Source organism: Acromyrmex echinatior, unplaced genomic scaffold, assembly GCF_024713525.1.
Source record: "Acromyrmex echinatior isolate Ae372 unplaced genomic scaffold, ASM2471352v2 Scaffold21, whole genome shotgun sequence".
NCBI lineage: Eukaryota > Metazoa > Arthropoda > Insecta > Hymenoptera > Formicidae > Acromyrmex > Acromyrmex echinatior.
The window spans coordinates 1-18,515 of NW_028259055.1; the positions used below are offsets into that span (position 1 = coordinate 1).

An 18,515-nucleotide genomic window follows, 5' to 3' on the forward strand; every position below is an offset into this window, starting at 1 on the left:
AATTCAGCAATTAAATTTTATAAATTATATTTCTTACTTTTTTCAGATTTTGAAATTTGATGGAACGTAGAAAAAAAATTAAAACCGTAGATTAAACAAAAATTCCATTTTTTTTTCCTTTAGAAAAATTAATTTAATTGATTTCAGCATTTACTGCATTTTTTTTAAAGCAAAGAAACCAATTTCTCACTTTGTTAAACACATAAACATATCTTACCCTAATATGACTTCAAGCTTCTGACTTACAGGACTATTTAATTCAAAATTCGTTTTATCTTTATAAAATTATTAAGACCTCGGTGATTTGAAGGTTATTTAGAGATCTGGCTGAGATTTTTTCGCAATAAATAAATTTACAGATTTCCTATATATATGTGTTGATGGTCATATATCTAGTGACAAAAAACCGCGGATACTTTTTAGATGACCCAATATTATAATTTCTTTATTAGATGCCCATAGAACATCAATAGAATATCCGCAAAAAGGATTTTTTGCCTGTTTATCGGTTCTCGATTTTAATTAAATTTTATGTCAAACGGTAGCTTATGACGAGATATTAATCACAAATAGTTTTATGTTGAGCATGTGATTGGTTTCAGAAATATAGAGCGTCAGAGATTACCAATTACTAAGAAAATATCACACTCATTAATAACGCTTTGAAGCATGAATTTTTGTTGAATATTTTTGAAAATCGATATCTATCGGTTCTTTGAATTGCTAATTATGAATCTGATGTCAAATTTTAAAAAATGATAGACACAAAAGACTGAAACAATTATTTACTTCTATGAAAACTGTTATATTGTGATTCTTTTGGCTAGCAAATTGCGAATTTTCTATCAGATTTATCTTTACCTTCACTGAAGATAAAATATTAAAAAATTATCCAGCCAAAGAGGCAAGATCAAAATGTTATCCTGTCAGTGAAGACGGAAAGGTTAATGATTTACTGTTAGATAATGGATATCCTTTGAAACTAATATTTAAAGAAATAAAGCAGGGACTTAAAAAACTTTTTAACGCGCTACCGAACTCAGATAAGAACAAGGGCAATAGGACTGCTGAGATAGGTTTTCATTTTTTGTGAAGGGTTAAACATTTGAGTGTTGTTTGATAAAACTTGTTAGGAAACTGTTATATTATTGAATGTAATAGTATGTAGTTATGAAGAGTCACGGAAACTGCAATAAAAAAGCAGTGAAAAAACTTTTAAATATAATAAGCAAAACTATCACGGTGTCTTTTGCATCATGTAACCGAATGTAACGTATATAACTTGTATTTAATCTTTTTTTATAAAAAAGTAATCAATGCATTTTTTTTCACTTTGTACAAAAACTGTACAAAACATTCATCTGGTTCATTTTACTCCCTGTGGTGATGAATGGACCGTGTGAGGCCCGAAATTTCTTTCTTAACCCGCTATATCAGGGTCTACAAACTGTCTTGTCAGCCTCAGCCACAGAGTAATAAGGAGATCAAATTCAAGCGGCTAGTCACAAAAAAGTGGGCTCGAAACATGGTGTAGGAAAACCCATGAAAAATCCAGCAAATGTGATTTTAGTGCCATCACGCCTTGCGGGAAAGTTGGAAGTATTGACTGTCACGTGGTCACAGGTATGTATCTACTACTACATACATACGTATGACTTGTGACTAGTCAATACGTGACAGTCAATACTTCCAACTTTTCTGCAAGACGTGATGGCACTAAAATCACATCTGCCGAATTTTCCATGGATTTTCCTACACTATGTTTCGAGTCCACTTTCAGACCTCGAGTTCGATCTCCTTATTACTCCGTGGCCTCCAGTATTACAAGACGGCAGCTTGTAGGCCCTGTGCTAAACTTATGGAGTATAGAGAATAGGAGGCCGAACTTACATGGATGAGGCCGTCAAAAAGCGTGGTCAAAAGTGGTCAAAGGTGGTCAAAAGTGGTCAAAAGTGGTCAAAAGTGGTCATCTGAATTAGTTCAATCGAGATGTCGCTTTCGTTCCACGTCACCATTCTCACAGTTTACATGGTAGGTCATATCAATTTTACAGAATGCTCCATTCATGCAGTTTTAATAACAATTTATGTCTTCTTATCATGATGTCAAAGAATAACGTCTCTATTTTTAGATTATGTGTGTTCGGTTGCGTAAACGTATGAGTTTTGCGAACGCCGCCTACCGAGCATCACCAAACTAATTCAGAAATCTGATTTTGACCACATTTTTCAAAGTCTAGTTCAGCTTCTTATTCTCTATACTCCATACCTATACCCTTTGTCTTAAAATAAAAATATAGAATTTTATATTTATACACATACAGCCGCTCACAGAAAGGTTGCAACACTTTTTTTCGATGTATTTCGGAATTCAGCCTTGCTCATAGAGCACGTAAATGATTAGATCCATAAGTAATAACCAATTGTTCCATGAGTTTTCTATGACAGGCTGTACATACATAATGTGATTCATAATCCGATTTCACATATATCAATTTTAATTGATAACATTGTTCAACAAAGAAAACTCGATAAATATACCGAATAACGGACTCTGCACCGATGATCTTGAACTTAATATATTGTCAAGGTCGTAACTCTGAATGATCTCCAGAGCTAAGTTTTAGCCGTCGCTTGTTATTTGTTAAAATTGACAAAAAAGCTTAATAAAAGATGAAAAGGACACTTCGACATTTCCATATGTCAAGACAAAAAGGACGGTAACGATACAAATGGCACTCTGATTGATTCATTCTTACGTTTTACGCAATCATAATCATGAAAGATCAAGTTGAACCATCTTTCACAATACGCTTTACAACCGGGAGTAGCAGGTTAAAACTTCGCTTTACAACATTTCACAACCATTTACAACTAATTTACGCAATTGTAGATTAGCTTGGAAATCATTTCGCATGAAAAGTTGTATGACTAAACAAAAAGAGGAGATAAGGCAGATCCCACTTCGCGTAGATGATCATAAGATAGTACTTAATATTGTATAGCAGAAATGTTATTTTTCAAACTCTTTTCGTAAATAATTTTTTAATGAACAACCAGTGACAGCTAAAACCTCTTGAATGTCACTCGAAGTCATGACTTCGACAACATATATCGAGATCAAGATTATGAAAGAGGCTCTCCTATTCAATATAATTATCAAAAACATCAGATGAGATTAATTATTCCCATAGACTTTCTTGGACGAATACGAATTCGATTTCCAAATTGTTCCCAATTCTGAAAAATTTGCCGTTACAAAAAAGGACTATGTGTTCATGTACTTTATTATATTATAATTACAATGTTAAAGATTCTGATTAATTAATTAGCCCAGATAGCAAAGCATGTTTCAGCAAAATCGCACAAATCTGTGATTGCTTATGATGTTAGCAACTGGCCGCAGATTCGTCTTCAACGATTTCAAATATACATTGTAGCAACATGCAGACAACAATGTGTATATGTATTGCCAGCAGTTTAACAGCAAGACAGCTGCATCAATGTCGTGCGTTGTTGGCAATATGATAGCAATGTATGATGCTGCATATTATTATATTATAGCAAAATGATGGCAATAGTATGAATTTTGATGATGACGAGTTTAAAGTTGTCGGTAAATTGTTGGCAAGTTGCTACTCAATGTTATAATATCATGAAGACATTAAAGTTGCCAAGTATGAGGACTTAGTTGCTGCAATTCTGATAGCGACACATAGTTAATAAGCAACATGCCAACAAGACAAAACATTGCTATCTGGGAGACTCTATATTGTTTTTATTGATTAATCCATATCTTTTATTTTTGTTTCGTTTCGCTATTTTTGACTCCATATGACCGCACTCTAAAACTGTAAATATTGTCTACAAACTTGACGATCCTCAGGAAGTTAAGGTTCCCAGATAGCCAAGTCTGTAGAAAGCAGATTTTTTTAAATGACTGTTACATTATGCTAACAAAATAACAGAATTAGATGTACATAATACTGTTGATAAATTGCTAGAAAAAACGTAACAAAATCTGCAAACGTTAGATAATGTCAGTAGGATCTGTTCAGTTTCTGCCAACAATTTGCCTTCACATTATATCAACAGGCAATGTTAACAGAACACAAGCCTAATGCGGATGCAGTTGATGATAGACTGCCGTCATTTTCTATTCGAACTTGCTGATAATTTGCTAGAAGACTGCAGACATTTTGCTATCTGGATTAATGCTGATGAAACAAAAATCACGCATGCACGCAAAGGATTTGAATTATAATCATTAAATAGAAATCGCACATGTTTTATATATATTATGTATATGTCAAAATGTTAACTTTGATAAATGTATATATTTACTAGTCGATGTATACGCATTTACGTTTAACAAATATGTACACTGATTATAGCAAACAACAGTAAGTATATATTGGCTGCGTTAAGAAAAAGCAGCGCTGCAACTGTTGTAAAACTCTTTAATATAGTCTTGCTCTTAGTTCTTCACCGAATCTAAATGTATATATAAACCAATCATATTTAAGAATTTTACAAGTCGCAAGTTGCTTTTTCTGTTGACGCAGCCATTAATTGAGTTAACATTTTGACTGTGACATAAAATATATTTCCAAATATTTATATATTTTAACTCAATGTCTTAATTTGTGTTCAAAAATAAGCATTTCTTAAACTCTAATAGCATTCATTTCATTGTATCTTTTACATTTTTGATTTTAGAATATTTTGCCTGGGGAAACTTTTGGTCTATACTAGTACATATTTCAGTTGCAGCTAATGAGCGACGTTATTTTTTTTTATATAAAATGTGCGAGAGATCCTTTAAAATCATGAAAAAACTCTATACTTTCACAACAATTTTGTTTAAGTTTTTAGCGTCCATATTGAATTTTATCATATTATATTTATCATAGAGTTTTGACATTAAATTCGTATTCACAGCCGCTTAAAAAAATTCTTTTAATCAACAAGTGAAAGCTATTTAATAAATCAACAACTAATTTTTTTCACAATAGATTTCATATTTATATCCATGAGCATGGATCTTATTAATTATTAATCATAGCTGACACCAAAAAAATCATTTTAAGGTCCAAAAATCCTAACAACATAATTAATTTTAATTGCAATAAGATTTTTGCACGTCACATATCGTAATTATAATATGACAAAATACATGAAAATGCCCTTTTTTAGAAATAAAATTTATAAGAGGTTTGTTTATATATAATATGAACTCTATAATATAACCATAATTGTTTTGTTGTAGCGTTACGGTCATTAAGAATTACAGAATAAATCCTTTTTAATTACAAATTTATCAAAAATATGACGCAATAGACTAATTTGGAAAACGGATTCGTATTCAGTATTCAAGAAAGCTAGAAAATTACTAGTCTCCTTCCGGTATTCGAAAAATGTAATTCTTCATCGAACAGTATAATTTATCGATATCAATGATAAATAATTAATTTTTTATATCGCATATTTATTTTTAAGATGGTTTTTGAACTGAATGGTTAACGATGAGACATACTAAGTGTTACATACTGTATCATTATCTAATAATTCAATTGTATTGCTCAGGTAGTACATAAGAAATATCATCCCAAGGATGACGATAAAGACCTTGTTTTAATCTTTTTTGATCCATGTAATGACCTAAAAAAAGAGTTCGTTAGCGAATGATAATATCTATAACATTTCTTTATGTAATATGTGCATAATGCATGCAAATGTATATTATTTTACACGTATAATCACATACCAATAAATCCTATACTTCGACCAAGAACGAACAAACTATTTATGGCACCTATTTCAATATATTCTTGCGCCTCTTCTCTAGTAAAACTGCCACTGTTGCGCAACATATCGACAAAGGAGCAAGCAATAATACCATCCACATTAAGAATTAAATTAGGCTTTTTACTAGTTGTTATTTTTTCAACTTCTAAAGCATATTCGACTAAAGGTCTTGCTGGAAAATTCTCTAACACAAATTCCTTGATAAGTTTTACACGCATATCTGGATTGTTAATTGACTTAACACGATGGCCAATACCCATGATCAGTTCTCCTTTTTTACGTGTATTATTTACAAATTCTTGTGGATGTAAACCAGTGTCATACGCTTCAGAAAACATACGAGCTGCACCATCTAAAGCACCACCGAAACGGTCTCCCTGTAAATTAATATATCATTGAAATATTGAAAAGTCATACTTTTTTATTAAATTATTAATTTCCGCTTACAATTGTTAGAAGTCCCGAAACGAGACTGCTAACCAGGTCTTTCCCGGCACGTGCGCAAACAATAGTATTGTGAGCTCCAGAAACAGCTGGACCATGATCAGCTGTGAGCATCAGTGACATTTCAAGAAACTTACAATAGTTTGCGGGTAAACAGCGTTGAAACCATAAAAGTGAGACAACGCCACCGATACCCACATTTTGTTTTAGAACCTCTGTTACAGGCATACCAGCATATAATAATTCCTGTCCACGTTCATCACAAATTGATGTCATAAATGACGCAGGTTTACGTATTAAACCAAGTTCCTGTTTGTACAATATATAAATATTATAATAATACAGCATTGCGTACATATTGATTTATTCAATTAAGTTAATAAATAGCTACCACTTGTGCAAAACTAACTCAATGCTCATTTTGCTCTATATTCTTATATATAGACATATGTATATGAATGTATATGTGTATATATACAGGGTGTCCCAAAAAGGGGACACCTGATTTATCTTGGAAAATATAAATTTTACAGAAAAGTGTTTCAGACAAAAGTGTAGGGTTCAAAAAGATCTATTTATTGATCTTATCAGTTTGACCTTGAACGGCGTCGCCAAGGTTAGATTAAAGTCACATCGATTTTTTTAAATGGAACACCCTTTTTCATTTCAAAATCTAATAGCTGGTGTCGAGAGTTTTCTAAAATAAAATACATAAAAATCAATTTTCAGTGCAAAAATGAAAATAAGAGAAACAATCACCAATGACTTTGATCTCAACAAATGTTATTCAGGACGTGATCCATTCAAGAGGTTTTTGCCGTCGGACACTTTGCGTAATGCTAATGCCGGCGGTATTGTAACTTTCAAGCCTTATAACTCGAAAAGTACTTTATGAAAAATTATTTTATTATAGTGTTTTGAAAAGCTCTCAGATGTGCTACGAGAATATGCAATGAAAAATAGAGGGTTCCATTTAAAAAATTCAAAGTGACATTGCTCCGATCTTGGTGACCCAAGATCAGATTGATTAAATCACTAAATAGAGCATTTAACCTTACATTCATACTCAAAAGTTAAATATATTTTCTTTTTAGTCTTATATAGCTGACATGACTTTTATATTAAAATTCCTGAGTAGTCACCATATTGAATCGTGATATCAGAAACGAGAAATGATACATTAATTTTTATTACGTGCCATTTATAAAGATAATTTGGATAAAACAAAATAAGATTGCTTTAAAAAAATTGTAAAAATAAACGAAATCTATGTTTACCCTCCTTGACGATCAGTAAATAATCGTAAAAAGTGATGAAAGACACATGAAGTGCTTTTATTCAATGCGCATGCGTAGGTAATTTTCACTTACATGTGCATTTATTACTTTTTACGATTATTTACTCACTGTCAGGGAGAATAAGCACAGTTTTCGTCCATTTTTACAAATGTTTTAAAGCAATCTCAATCATTTTATTCACATTTATTCAAATTGTCATGTTTATTCAAATGACTTTATTTATAAATTGCACATAATAAAAATTAACGTGTCATTTCTCTGACGTCACGATTCAATATGGCTGTGATGACTACTCAGGAGCCTTAATATATTATAATTATTGTCTTCAATTATTGTCTAATTTATTTTATTCTATGTAATTTATTTTATTGATTTAACGCGTTCGTTTTAAATCATCATATATTTAATCCTATTTACCTACTTTAAAACTTTCTAACTTGACTATACGACAAAGAAAAATGTATCCGCGATTTGCTGATTCTCTCAGCACGCATTTCGGCGGTCAGTGCACGTTTTAGTTGTATTATATTGTTCAGTGGGCAAAACCGGTAGCACATACACAAGCACGAGCCCATATCCATGTTGCTCAACTTTGGCACGCCGAGAGCGAACGAGATAGTGAGAGAACGTCTATACTTCTCGCTCCAGTCGTTTGTTCAAGCGATCAAAAATGCTTTCTCGCAATTTCAACCGCTCGATATGTATCAATAAGGGGCGAAAATCATTCCAAATAACATATAAGTTTTAACAAATTAGGCTGCGTTCAAGAATTACGCCCAGAAAAATGCACACTAGAGTTATCTAGGCATAATTCCTGAACGCAGCCATGTAGTAATATATCCCTCTCATTAATTCAGAATAGTATAAATTATGTTAAGACGCAACAGTTTACGAGATATTTAATTGTTTATTTTTCTTACGCGTTATATATCTCGTTCATAAACCCGAGTAACAAAAAGTTCGTATGATCGAGGTTGTAAGATGCGAAATCGTTACACTGGAGATATCAAATTCAAATTCTGCTTTTTTCCTTTTTTTCAACTTTTTTCTGGAATAAATAATCAAGTTCTCTGATAGCAAAGCCTGCGAAGATAGATTTTGAACAGAGCTATCAATTTTTGATACATAATCTGATAGCAGATTGAGAACAGATTAAAAGCAGAACCTAAATCGAGCAAACTTTGCTCGATTTCTGCCATCAATCTGCTGACATAGCCTGTCAGTAATCTTTGTCGACAAATCCATAGTCAAATGCGGACACAGATGGCTATAGTTTTAATAATAAGTAATAATAAGTAATAATCAAAATCTTATCGAATTTGGTCAATTTGGTCATAAATTGCTAATATTTTGTATCAGGGTTAGTAATAAACGTATATTAGATCAAATATATTTTCATATAATTTTTTAATTCGTGATTTTAAAGCAATAATTGTAGAAAAAAACCCATTTCGCTTTTCAATTAAAAAATTATTTTAAAATTGCATAACATATAAAGGTTTTTGTTTGTATATTATTAAATTACACTGGCATCATTTTTATTAATTATATTAATAAATCTCGCTTTTGAAATTTTGTTCATTGTCAGAATTTTAAATTCGAATGATAGAAAAAAAAACATTTAAAACAAAATATCGACAAGCGCATTTAATAAACGCAATATCATTAACAAAAACACGGTTTTTCGGATTTAAAAAAAACAAATTTCATTTAAGATAAACTATTAAGGCCCAGTGACAAGTTTGCGACTTGCGATCCGCGTTCTGCGTCTTATGTAAAACTGGCTTACTCCGAATTTAAAATTCAAACGAACATTTGAAAATTTCGAAAGCGAGATTATTAATATAAATAATAAAGATGATGCCAATATAATTTAATAATGTACAAATAAAAGCCTTATACACTATTCAACAAAAAATAGGGAATAAATTTTGAGCTTTCAAATGATTTTTTGATCGCTTGTTTGCGATGATTTTTCACCGAGTTACGGTATTCTGAATATTTTGAGTGTGTTCGAAAGAGATGTATATCAATTGCCTACATCACTAATTATTTAATTTAAAATAATATAATCTCATTGATAAAGCAGATAAAAATTTCAAAATTAGGAACCGATCGATATGAATAGTGTGTGCAATTGAATTGTGTGCGCCGCTCCCGTAAGAAAGTGGTTCCTATTTTTTTATGAGTAGTGTATGTTGTACAATTTTATTATTGCATTGTATGCAAAATAATTTATTTGTTAATTGAAAAGCGAAATGGGTTTCTTTTCTACAGTTGTTGCTTTAAAACTTCCATACATAAATTATTTCAAAAATTATATGAAAATATATTTAATATATAATCTAACATACATTTATTACTAACTTGATTATTTATTTCAGAAAAAAACTGAAAATATGAAAAAAAAAAGCAGAATTCGGAACTTGGAATCTCCAGTTCTAATCTTATGAGCTTGAACCATACTTCTTGTAACTCGAGTCTATAAACGAGATATATAACTCGTATGAAAAATCGTAAACAAATTATCTCGTAAATTGTTGCATTTTGACATAATTTATACTGTTCTGAACAAATGGGAGGAGTATATTATTACTACAATTTGTTAAAAACTGTATATTATTTGTTAAAAACTATATATATTATTAAAAATGCCCCTCGCTTTTTATTGATATACTTATCGAGATTGCCGAGAAAGCATTTTTCAGGATATGGACAGTCTCCTTTGAAAAAAGTCGAACCGTATTTCGAAACTAAAAATCTGGATTTCTACTGAACTGGTAACGTAATTCTATCGTCGCCAGTTTCCCAACAGGATCAAATGATAATAACTGAACAGAAAAAAGCTATTGGAGAAATTTTATTTTTACATTTTGTAGAAAACAGTATTCATTCAGTAGAAATCTTATGATTTCTAGTATCAAAAACTTTGTCTATTCGCCCTTCGTCTATGGCGCAGAAATATGACTTGACTTTTCACATGAGTGTATCCATACCTTGGCATTTTTTCGCTTGAAACAAGCGATTAAAGTGAGGACGTTCTCTCGCTGTCTTGTTCGCTCTCAGTGTGCCGAAGGCGAGCATACGGATGAGCATATGGGCTCGTGCTTGTGTATGTGGCGACTAATTAAGCCAGGCCGTCATTGACTAAAGCTCTAGATATACCAAAGTAGCGCAATCCTTTTATCTGGAAATGCCGATAACTTTCCTATTGGTTATTTCGACCATCGTTTTCGATCTAGGCTGCGTTCCACTTAACTTTAGCAACACTCGCGAGCATCATTTGTCTTTGTTTAATATTTGATAAACGATAAGGATGAAATGATTCCACGAGCATTGTGAGCGTTAAGTGGAACGTTAAGTGCAACTCTAGTTATCTGTAGTCCAATAAGCGTTTAATATTATTGGTATGGTTAGTAAGTTGAAAATGGAGGATCTTTGCGCTATTTTGGCAATAATAAATAGCTTTAGCATTAACTAAAGCTCTAGATATACCAAAGTAATAAATCCTCCATTTTGTGTGTGTGTGTGTGTACTTTTAAAAAACTAATAATACTAAGCACTTATTGAACTATAGACAACTAAATCGAAATGGCGATCGAAATAGCCAATAAGAAGAATGTCGGCATTTCGGCTCAGATAAAAGAAATGCGCTACTTTGATATATCTAGAGCTTTAGCACTGGCCTAGTCCATCGAGGGTTTAAACCGGATTAGAATGTAAGAATCAACCAATTACAGTTGAGCATTCTCCTGTCGTTCGAATATAACAGGGGAATACTCGACTGTAATTGGTTCTTATATTCTGATTTTTACATTCTGATCCGATTTAAACCCTCGGTGGAAACTAGGCCACTGACAGCTCCTCGCCATGATAAAAGACTGAAGTAATAGGTGTAGTAATGTTTTGACGATGAAATTTTATGTTACGTGCCATTTTGTTATTATGCTTAATTGTGAAATGTGACTTTTTCGTGACGTACTTATCAAAGTTGTATAAATGAAAAAAACTAAAGTTATCTTAGAATTTTATACATATATAAAAACATATTTTTCATTCGTTCCAACAGCTGTCAACCGTGTGTTTCCTGCTCGAATAAAGGTTCATTTTGTGTGCCTTTTATCAACTGTCAAGGGAAGAAAGGACACTTTTCATCCATTTTTATAAATATTTTAAAGTGATCTCGTCATTTAGGTCTAGTTTCACAATTTATGGTTAACCGAGGTTCAATTTATTCATTATCTCTTTCCAATTCTAGAATTGGAAAGAGGAAAAACAAGTTGAACGTCGAGTAAGAGTTAACCGTGAGTTATGAAACTGAACCTTAGATTTATCCAAATTATTTTTATTTACAAATGGAACGTAACATAAAATAACGTGTCATTTCTTGCTTATAAAGTCACGATTCCAACATGACCGCGGCGATTACTCAGAAATTTTAATAGCAAAAATGAATTATAGTATATAATGTCAATAAATAAAATTTACTCTGGCCCATCCATAATCCATTGGTACTGTCGGCACTGGAACTTCAGGTTCTGGCACTATTATGTTATCTTTTACTAATTGTTCGTAAACGGTTTGTATGAGATCACCAAGGTTATCGAAACTATTTGGAACATATGCATTGGCAGCCTTCAACGCTGCATTTTTTGCAGAAGCCGTTTCAAGATTGGAGTTTGCGATAGAGCCAGCATGACCAAATTGTACCTCAGAATTGAACATACTGGCACAGGTACCAATACACCAAGCTATCAAGGGTTTTGTAATTCTGCCTGCTTTCAATGCTTCGCATACTTCATATTCTTCGATACCACCAACTTCTCCAAGCAATACGATTAACTTCACATCTGGATCATTTTGATAACGCATTATATGATCCATAAAAGTAGTTCCTGGATATCGATCTCCACCGATAGCAACACCCTCTAATACTCCATTAGAAGCTTTGGAGATTATATTATTTAATTCATTTGACATACCACCAGAACGAGAAACGTAAGCGACACTGAAAATAATGTTATTGTTGTCGTTCAATTGATTTTGTAAAATGTTATTACATCCAAAAATCTGATGTGCAGTATTACCTGCCAGGTCTATACAATTTGCTATGCAAAATATTATCCATCATTCCGCCTGTATTACCGATTTTAAAACAGCCTGGCTTTACACCTCCCACAGTAGCTGGTCCAATTATAGTGACATTCCTTCGTTGCGCTGCTAGAATCATTTTTCTGGTCATATTTTCAGGTATACCTTCCGCGATTATGGCAATCGTTCTGATTTGCGGAAATTGTAACGTTTCCATGGTACTTTCATAAGCAGATCTTAAAGAGGCAAATGTGACCATTACGTCTGCGTCCATATGTTTAGCCATAGCGTCTTTCATTTGTTTGTAAACAGGAATAAGAACCTATTTATAGAAAACAAAATTAATACAATCATCGGCAAAAAAAAACGGGTTTCCAAATGTTAACACAAAGGACTGTGCCCAGTTTTAGGAAAATTTGGACCTCTGATGAATAATTTTGAGACATGCCTAAAATTTTAAGGTATCAAAAGAGAATCAAAAATTCCATAAGCCCAACTTTATAGGAGAGGTTTCCTGAGTGCTAGAACTATCCAAAGTTCGCTATTATCATGTACCATTAGTCTTATCCAATTTCTCTGCGTCCAGGCACCTCCCGCGATGACGGCGGTAACGGATTGTATAAAGATATTGAAGTAATATCTAAAATGTATTTGGTACAATTCATTAATTCGGCTAAGTCCCTGGTCGCGACTCATACCATGATGTCACAGGAATTCGGATTTGCTTATAATAACGATGCCCCTGGAGTTCGCTCTGCGGGAGGGAGGGGGGAGGGGAGGATAAACAAGTGGCGAATGTACCAATCAGAATAAACCAGCCTTTAGTACAGGGTCTACCCGAAGCAGCTACTGGTTGCAATGAGATCCACTGTGGGTAATGTGGAAAATATTTAAAAAACCAGTCGCGTAAACATTTGTTGACTGGGGAAGTGCTAGATTTCTTGAAACAAAAGCCCCACTCAACACATTTAAATATATAGGCCTGTTGATACCATTATAAAAAAAAACGTACTGAAACGAGAAATGAAAACGTTTCAGTTAAAAATATTGAACCTCTTTATCAAATTCATTAAAACCTTTTGTTTCATATTTGAGTCTCTCTCCCCTCTTCGTCAATTAATATATATCACTTATAACCATTCATTTGGGTCCAAAAAAGTTTTAGTTGTCTTCGTCAAGATTGGACATATTCCAAATACTAAATGATTCAAGAAATCGAATAAAATCAGTCCTATATGGTACACAATACATGGTCATAATAGCGAACTTTGAATAGCTGTTGCTGTAGCACTCAAGAGACTCATTTTACAAAGTTGTGCATACTTGGAATTTTTTCTATGCTCTACAATTCTAGCTAAGTCTCAATGCTGTTCAGCCGGGGCTGAAACTGGGCATAGTCCTTTTGAATATTTTCGAATAATTCAAAAAAATCATTGTATCGAGATGAACCAAAATTTAAATTAAAGCTCGAATGTTCCCCTACATAACTAAAAAAATAAAAATTGAGTTTTAGTTAAAACAAAAACTATTTTACCAAAGACGTTGATTATATATTTTGAAAAGATAGGAAAAAATTTTTCTTTCAAATTTTTCTTTTCTTTTCTGTTCCACTGCTTAGGAGAATTGGCTGCATGTTATAAAAATGTATGAGCTTTTAAGCTCATTGATTTTCTAACAAATTCATGTTTGAATATTTTTTTACAATTTTTTTACGAAATTGTATCATTTTAAAAAAAAAGTTACAAAACGAAAAATTTTTTTCTTATAAATTCAATATAACTCGGAAACAATTTATCGTAGAAAACTTTACCAACCAAGAAAATGTGAATTATAAATTAAAATTCTTTTAAAATGTGTGTATGCGTGCGTATACATATGCATGCGTGTGTCCTGCTCTCGGCGTTACTATATATAGTGTCTATGTTTAGTAATGTATATTACTTCCTCTTGCATTTATCAATTCGTGTGTTTATCAGAGCACATTGTTAATATGCCTTAAGATTTGTTTCGCGTCGCATACTCCAACATGCTTCAATATGCTCCTGTCATAGTTTCTACTCACTTTTATGAGTGCATTGGAGCATATTGGAGCAACAATGCGACGCAAACAAACCTTTATTTCTTCTTGTCTCAAATTATGCCAATCCTCCTGTAGAGCGTTGCAAAGTGCTGCTAATAAATACACAAATTGATAGATGCGAGAGGAGACATAACGCGTGCACGCACACATACACAGGATCAGATTCCTGCCACGTTAACAGGATACACGCATACATATGTACACGCACGCACATACATCACCTTTAAAAGAATTTAAGATTTACAATCCACAATTTAATTTCTTTTTTAATAAAGTTTCCTACAACAATTTGTTTCCGAGTTATATTGAATTTATAAGAATAAATATTTTGTGTAACACTTTCCTGATAGCAAAACCTGCAGAGACAGATTTTGAACAGAGCCTGCTATAAATTTTGGTTGCAGAAAAGCAATAAATTGTTCACAGAGTTTGTACTATCACACATTGTCAGCAAACTATTGTCAAAAATATGACAAAGCCTGCTGACATAACTTGATGGCAAATTGACAGCAAAAGCGAATAAGATCTGTCATTTTCATATACAGCATCGCCACGAGATGGACTTGCTTCTCGTAAGAAGAAATCGCCCAAAAATCCTATAAGAATTGGCGTATGTAAATCGAATAGGCAAATTTAGAGATTCTCAAACTCCTTCGGAGTGTGTTTTCTGAATCTCCAAATATTTTTTAACTATTTTATAACTTTCTCATGTGTATCTTTGAAATTTGATAATCAATAATATTTTAACAATAAAACTGTGTTGATTTTTTCCAGTTTTCATACCAGTATATATAAATATAAAATTATGTATAATTATGTATAACCGTTTTTATATATATGTACGCAAAATTTCTTATAAGAAACTAGGTCAATTTAAATGAAAATGACAAATCTTCGGTTTCTGCTGTCAATTTGCCGTAAAGTTATGTTAGGTTCTCCTCAGTTTTTGCTTGCAATCTGCTATCAAATTATATAAGCAGAATCTGCTCGGTTTTTATCAATAATTTGCAAAACGTGTCAACAAGGCTTTGTCGATAAATCCATAGCCAAATGCGGACACAGGCTACGGTTTTGTAATCAAAATCTGATTGAGTTTGCTGCCAATTTGCACGCAAATTGCTAACATTTGCTATCAAAGTTTCTTTGAAACTTTAAAATAGCATAACTTCATAAAAAAAATCATAGAAAAATGTTCAAAATATTCAGATAAAAGCTTAAAAACTTATAGAATTTTGTGCCATGCAGGCAATTTCCCTGAACAGCGCAACAATTTAAAAAAAAATTTTTTGTCCTATTTTTCGAAGTATGTTTTCAATCATGCTCGCCATTGTACAAAATAGTTTCTATAACTCAATTTTGATTTTCTTAGCAAGGAAAACGTTCAAGCTTTTTAAGCTTGGTTCATCTTGATACGATTTTTATTACGTTATTGCTATTCGAAAATAATAAAAATTTATACTAACTTTTTATTTATATTAATTTAGTGGCCCATTTTTTTGCTGGTGAGTATATTTATATTAATACTAATAATACCATTGATATTTACATTATTAGCTATTATGATATACTAAAAGCTTAATAAAATTGTTTTTTATTATATATTTTTTAATATTATATTAGACTATTTCTAACTTTTTTCTTTATTTGAAATCTTACCTCTTTATGACCCCAATAAAATTTTTGTTTGTGATCACCAGTAAAAGGATAAACAATAGCTGCGACGGATGGCTCGGATCTTCGGCAAACAAAATCAAAATCCAGCATACTCTGTACTGCTCTTGTTTGCATACCCCAAATAATAGATTTCGTTTTATTACTAAAAAGTTGTTTATCATCGATGTTTGAATTTACTGCTTCTACAGTTTTCAATTTAATCTGCTCTGATGATGAATGTACATTATTTTTGGACGATGTGCATGGTGGTCCGACATCTTGTCCAGATGGTAGAAGAAAGTTCGCTGTTGAGAATTCTTGAGCTTCTGGATCAGGAATTGGTTTTTTTCCTAGTGCCATAGCACATATAGCTGTCATATGCGTCTCAGGACCAAATACATGAACGGGAATTCCTAAACGTCTACCAACTTCCCGTATAATTCTATCAAAATATTTTTTTAAATATTATATACACATTTACACAGACATTATACTATTAATAGTAATTTTTTCTTTACCTTAAGCCTTCTTGATAATTAGGTCCTGCTCTTCTTACAAAAATTTTTATATCATATTCCACTAGTTTAGACTGATATTCTTGAAGAGCTTTAACAATGCCTTTAAATGTTGCAGCTACATTTGTAAAATTAGCAATTCCTCCTCCTATAATAAGTACTTTTCCATCAGAACGCTTTACCTTTGTCATCAAACTCAGTATGGTTTTTGCATATTCATAAGTTTGTTGTTCACTAGGAGCACCAGAATATTCACCGTAATTGGCCAGTTCATCAGCTGCTCCCAAATCACAAATTGTATCTGAATATATCACAGAAGCACCTGTAAAAGTAAATTTAATATAGTATCCGAGTACAAAATGGAAAAACTGTTTAATGTAAAAAAAAAACGAATGCAAAAAAATAAGTTGTGCATGAGTACAATCTTATAGTACAACTAGATGAGGAATAATTCCTTGTACAAAAATAAATCGAAAGTGCACAATAAACTTTTTTCGTCCGAGGCTTTGTTACAAGAAATTTTTCTTCTTTAATAAAATAAATAAACTTTAACACTATTTGTCATATTTTTTTTAATCCTGCCATTCTTGAAGTCATGTGGATGTAAATAAACGAGAAATTATTGAAAAATGTTGAAAATAATTCATTGAAGTGATGTCGAATCAAGTTTTTGAATTTTTTAATCCATTTTCTATTCGTAATCCGCTTAAATTAGTAATTTCAGATTAGTTATTTGCTTCCTGTATCCATGTGCTTTCTCATCCATGCGCATAGAAATGAAACGTGCGATTCCGGTTGCCGGAATCAATCCGGTTGAATTTGTAATTATCTATTGATAATTTATTTTTGATATTTTACCCAATGTTCAACGCAATGAATGTGCAACTAATTCATTTAAATTTAACGTGCGGTACTGAAGAATTGTTTAATATGAATTTTTTTAATACTTACCAACTGCTAGTTACCGATCTCGGCAAGTAATATCATTGAAAAATACGCACCGAAGTGATATACATACAAGTTGTTCCCAAACAAAAACCCCAGTGTGATATATAGAGTGAGTAACGTTGCGGATCCACGATGACAATTTTTAGACATAACTGTGATTAACAGTGCAGATTATATTCGGAAATCATCTTGTTGCCATGAATCTGTAATGTTGTATACTCTATGTATAGTACTAGGGCTCGTTGGAAGAAACGATTCATCAGTGATCACTTTGATGCATGCTTTCCAACGACAAATCACTTTCTAGAATCGCAGATGGGTATTTCATTTCTGAATCTATATGAATCCACTAATTCACATTATTATATTTATTTAAACGTACAGAAATGGATTCAGTATTCAGATTCGAAAACTTGATTTATATGGATTTATCCAATTCAATCCGTTCTCATTTGCTGGGAATATAATAACATTTATATTGTCTTCTAAACGTATCTTTATTAAACACACACATATTCAAACTTGATTCGCGATTTTCAAATTTGAGATTGATATTTCTTTCTTAAAGAGCCAATGATTTTAAATATTACAGCTACATTTATAAATTAGTAAATCCTCCTACTATAGAAAATACTTTTCCATCAGGACACTTTACTTTTGTTATCAAACTTAGTATGGA

General features: G+C 32.1%; 1 protein-coding gene across 7 annotated transcripts in view; it reads right to left on the reverse strand.

Annotated features, from left to right (window-relative positions):
• Positions 1-107: 107 nt before the first annotated feature.
• ATPCL (ATP-citrate synthase) overlaps positions 108-18,515 on the reverse strand; it is a 50,341-nt gene continuing 31,933 nt past the window's right edge. For all 7 annotated transcript variants that reach the window (XM_011051282.2, XM_087416360.1, XM_087416362.1 and 4 more), the window contains 7 exons: positions 16,892-17,210; positions 16,377-16,815; positions 12,637-12,962; positions 12,038-12,557; positions 6,255-6,560; positions 5,767-6,184; positions 108-5,660 (listed from right to left, as the gene is read on the reverse strand). In XM_011051282.2, the coding sequence (XP_011049584.2) occupies positions 5,569-5,660; positions 5,767-6,184; positions 6,255-6,560; positions 12,038-12,557; positions 12,637-12,962; positions 16,377-16,815; positions 16,892-17,210 (2,420 nt within the window). In that variant the 3' untranslated portion in view covers positions 108-5,568. The remainder of the gene's footprint in view (positions 5,661-5,766; positions 6,185-6,254; positions 6,561-12,037; positions 12,558-12,636; positions 12,963-16,376; positions 16,816-16,891; positions 17,211-18,515) is intronic.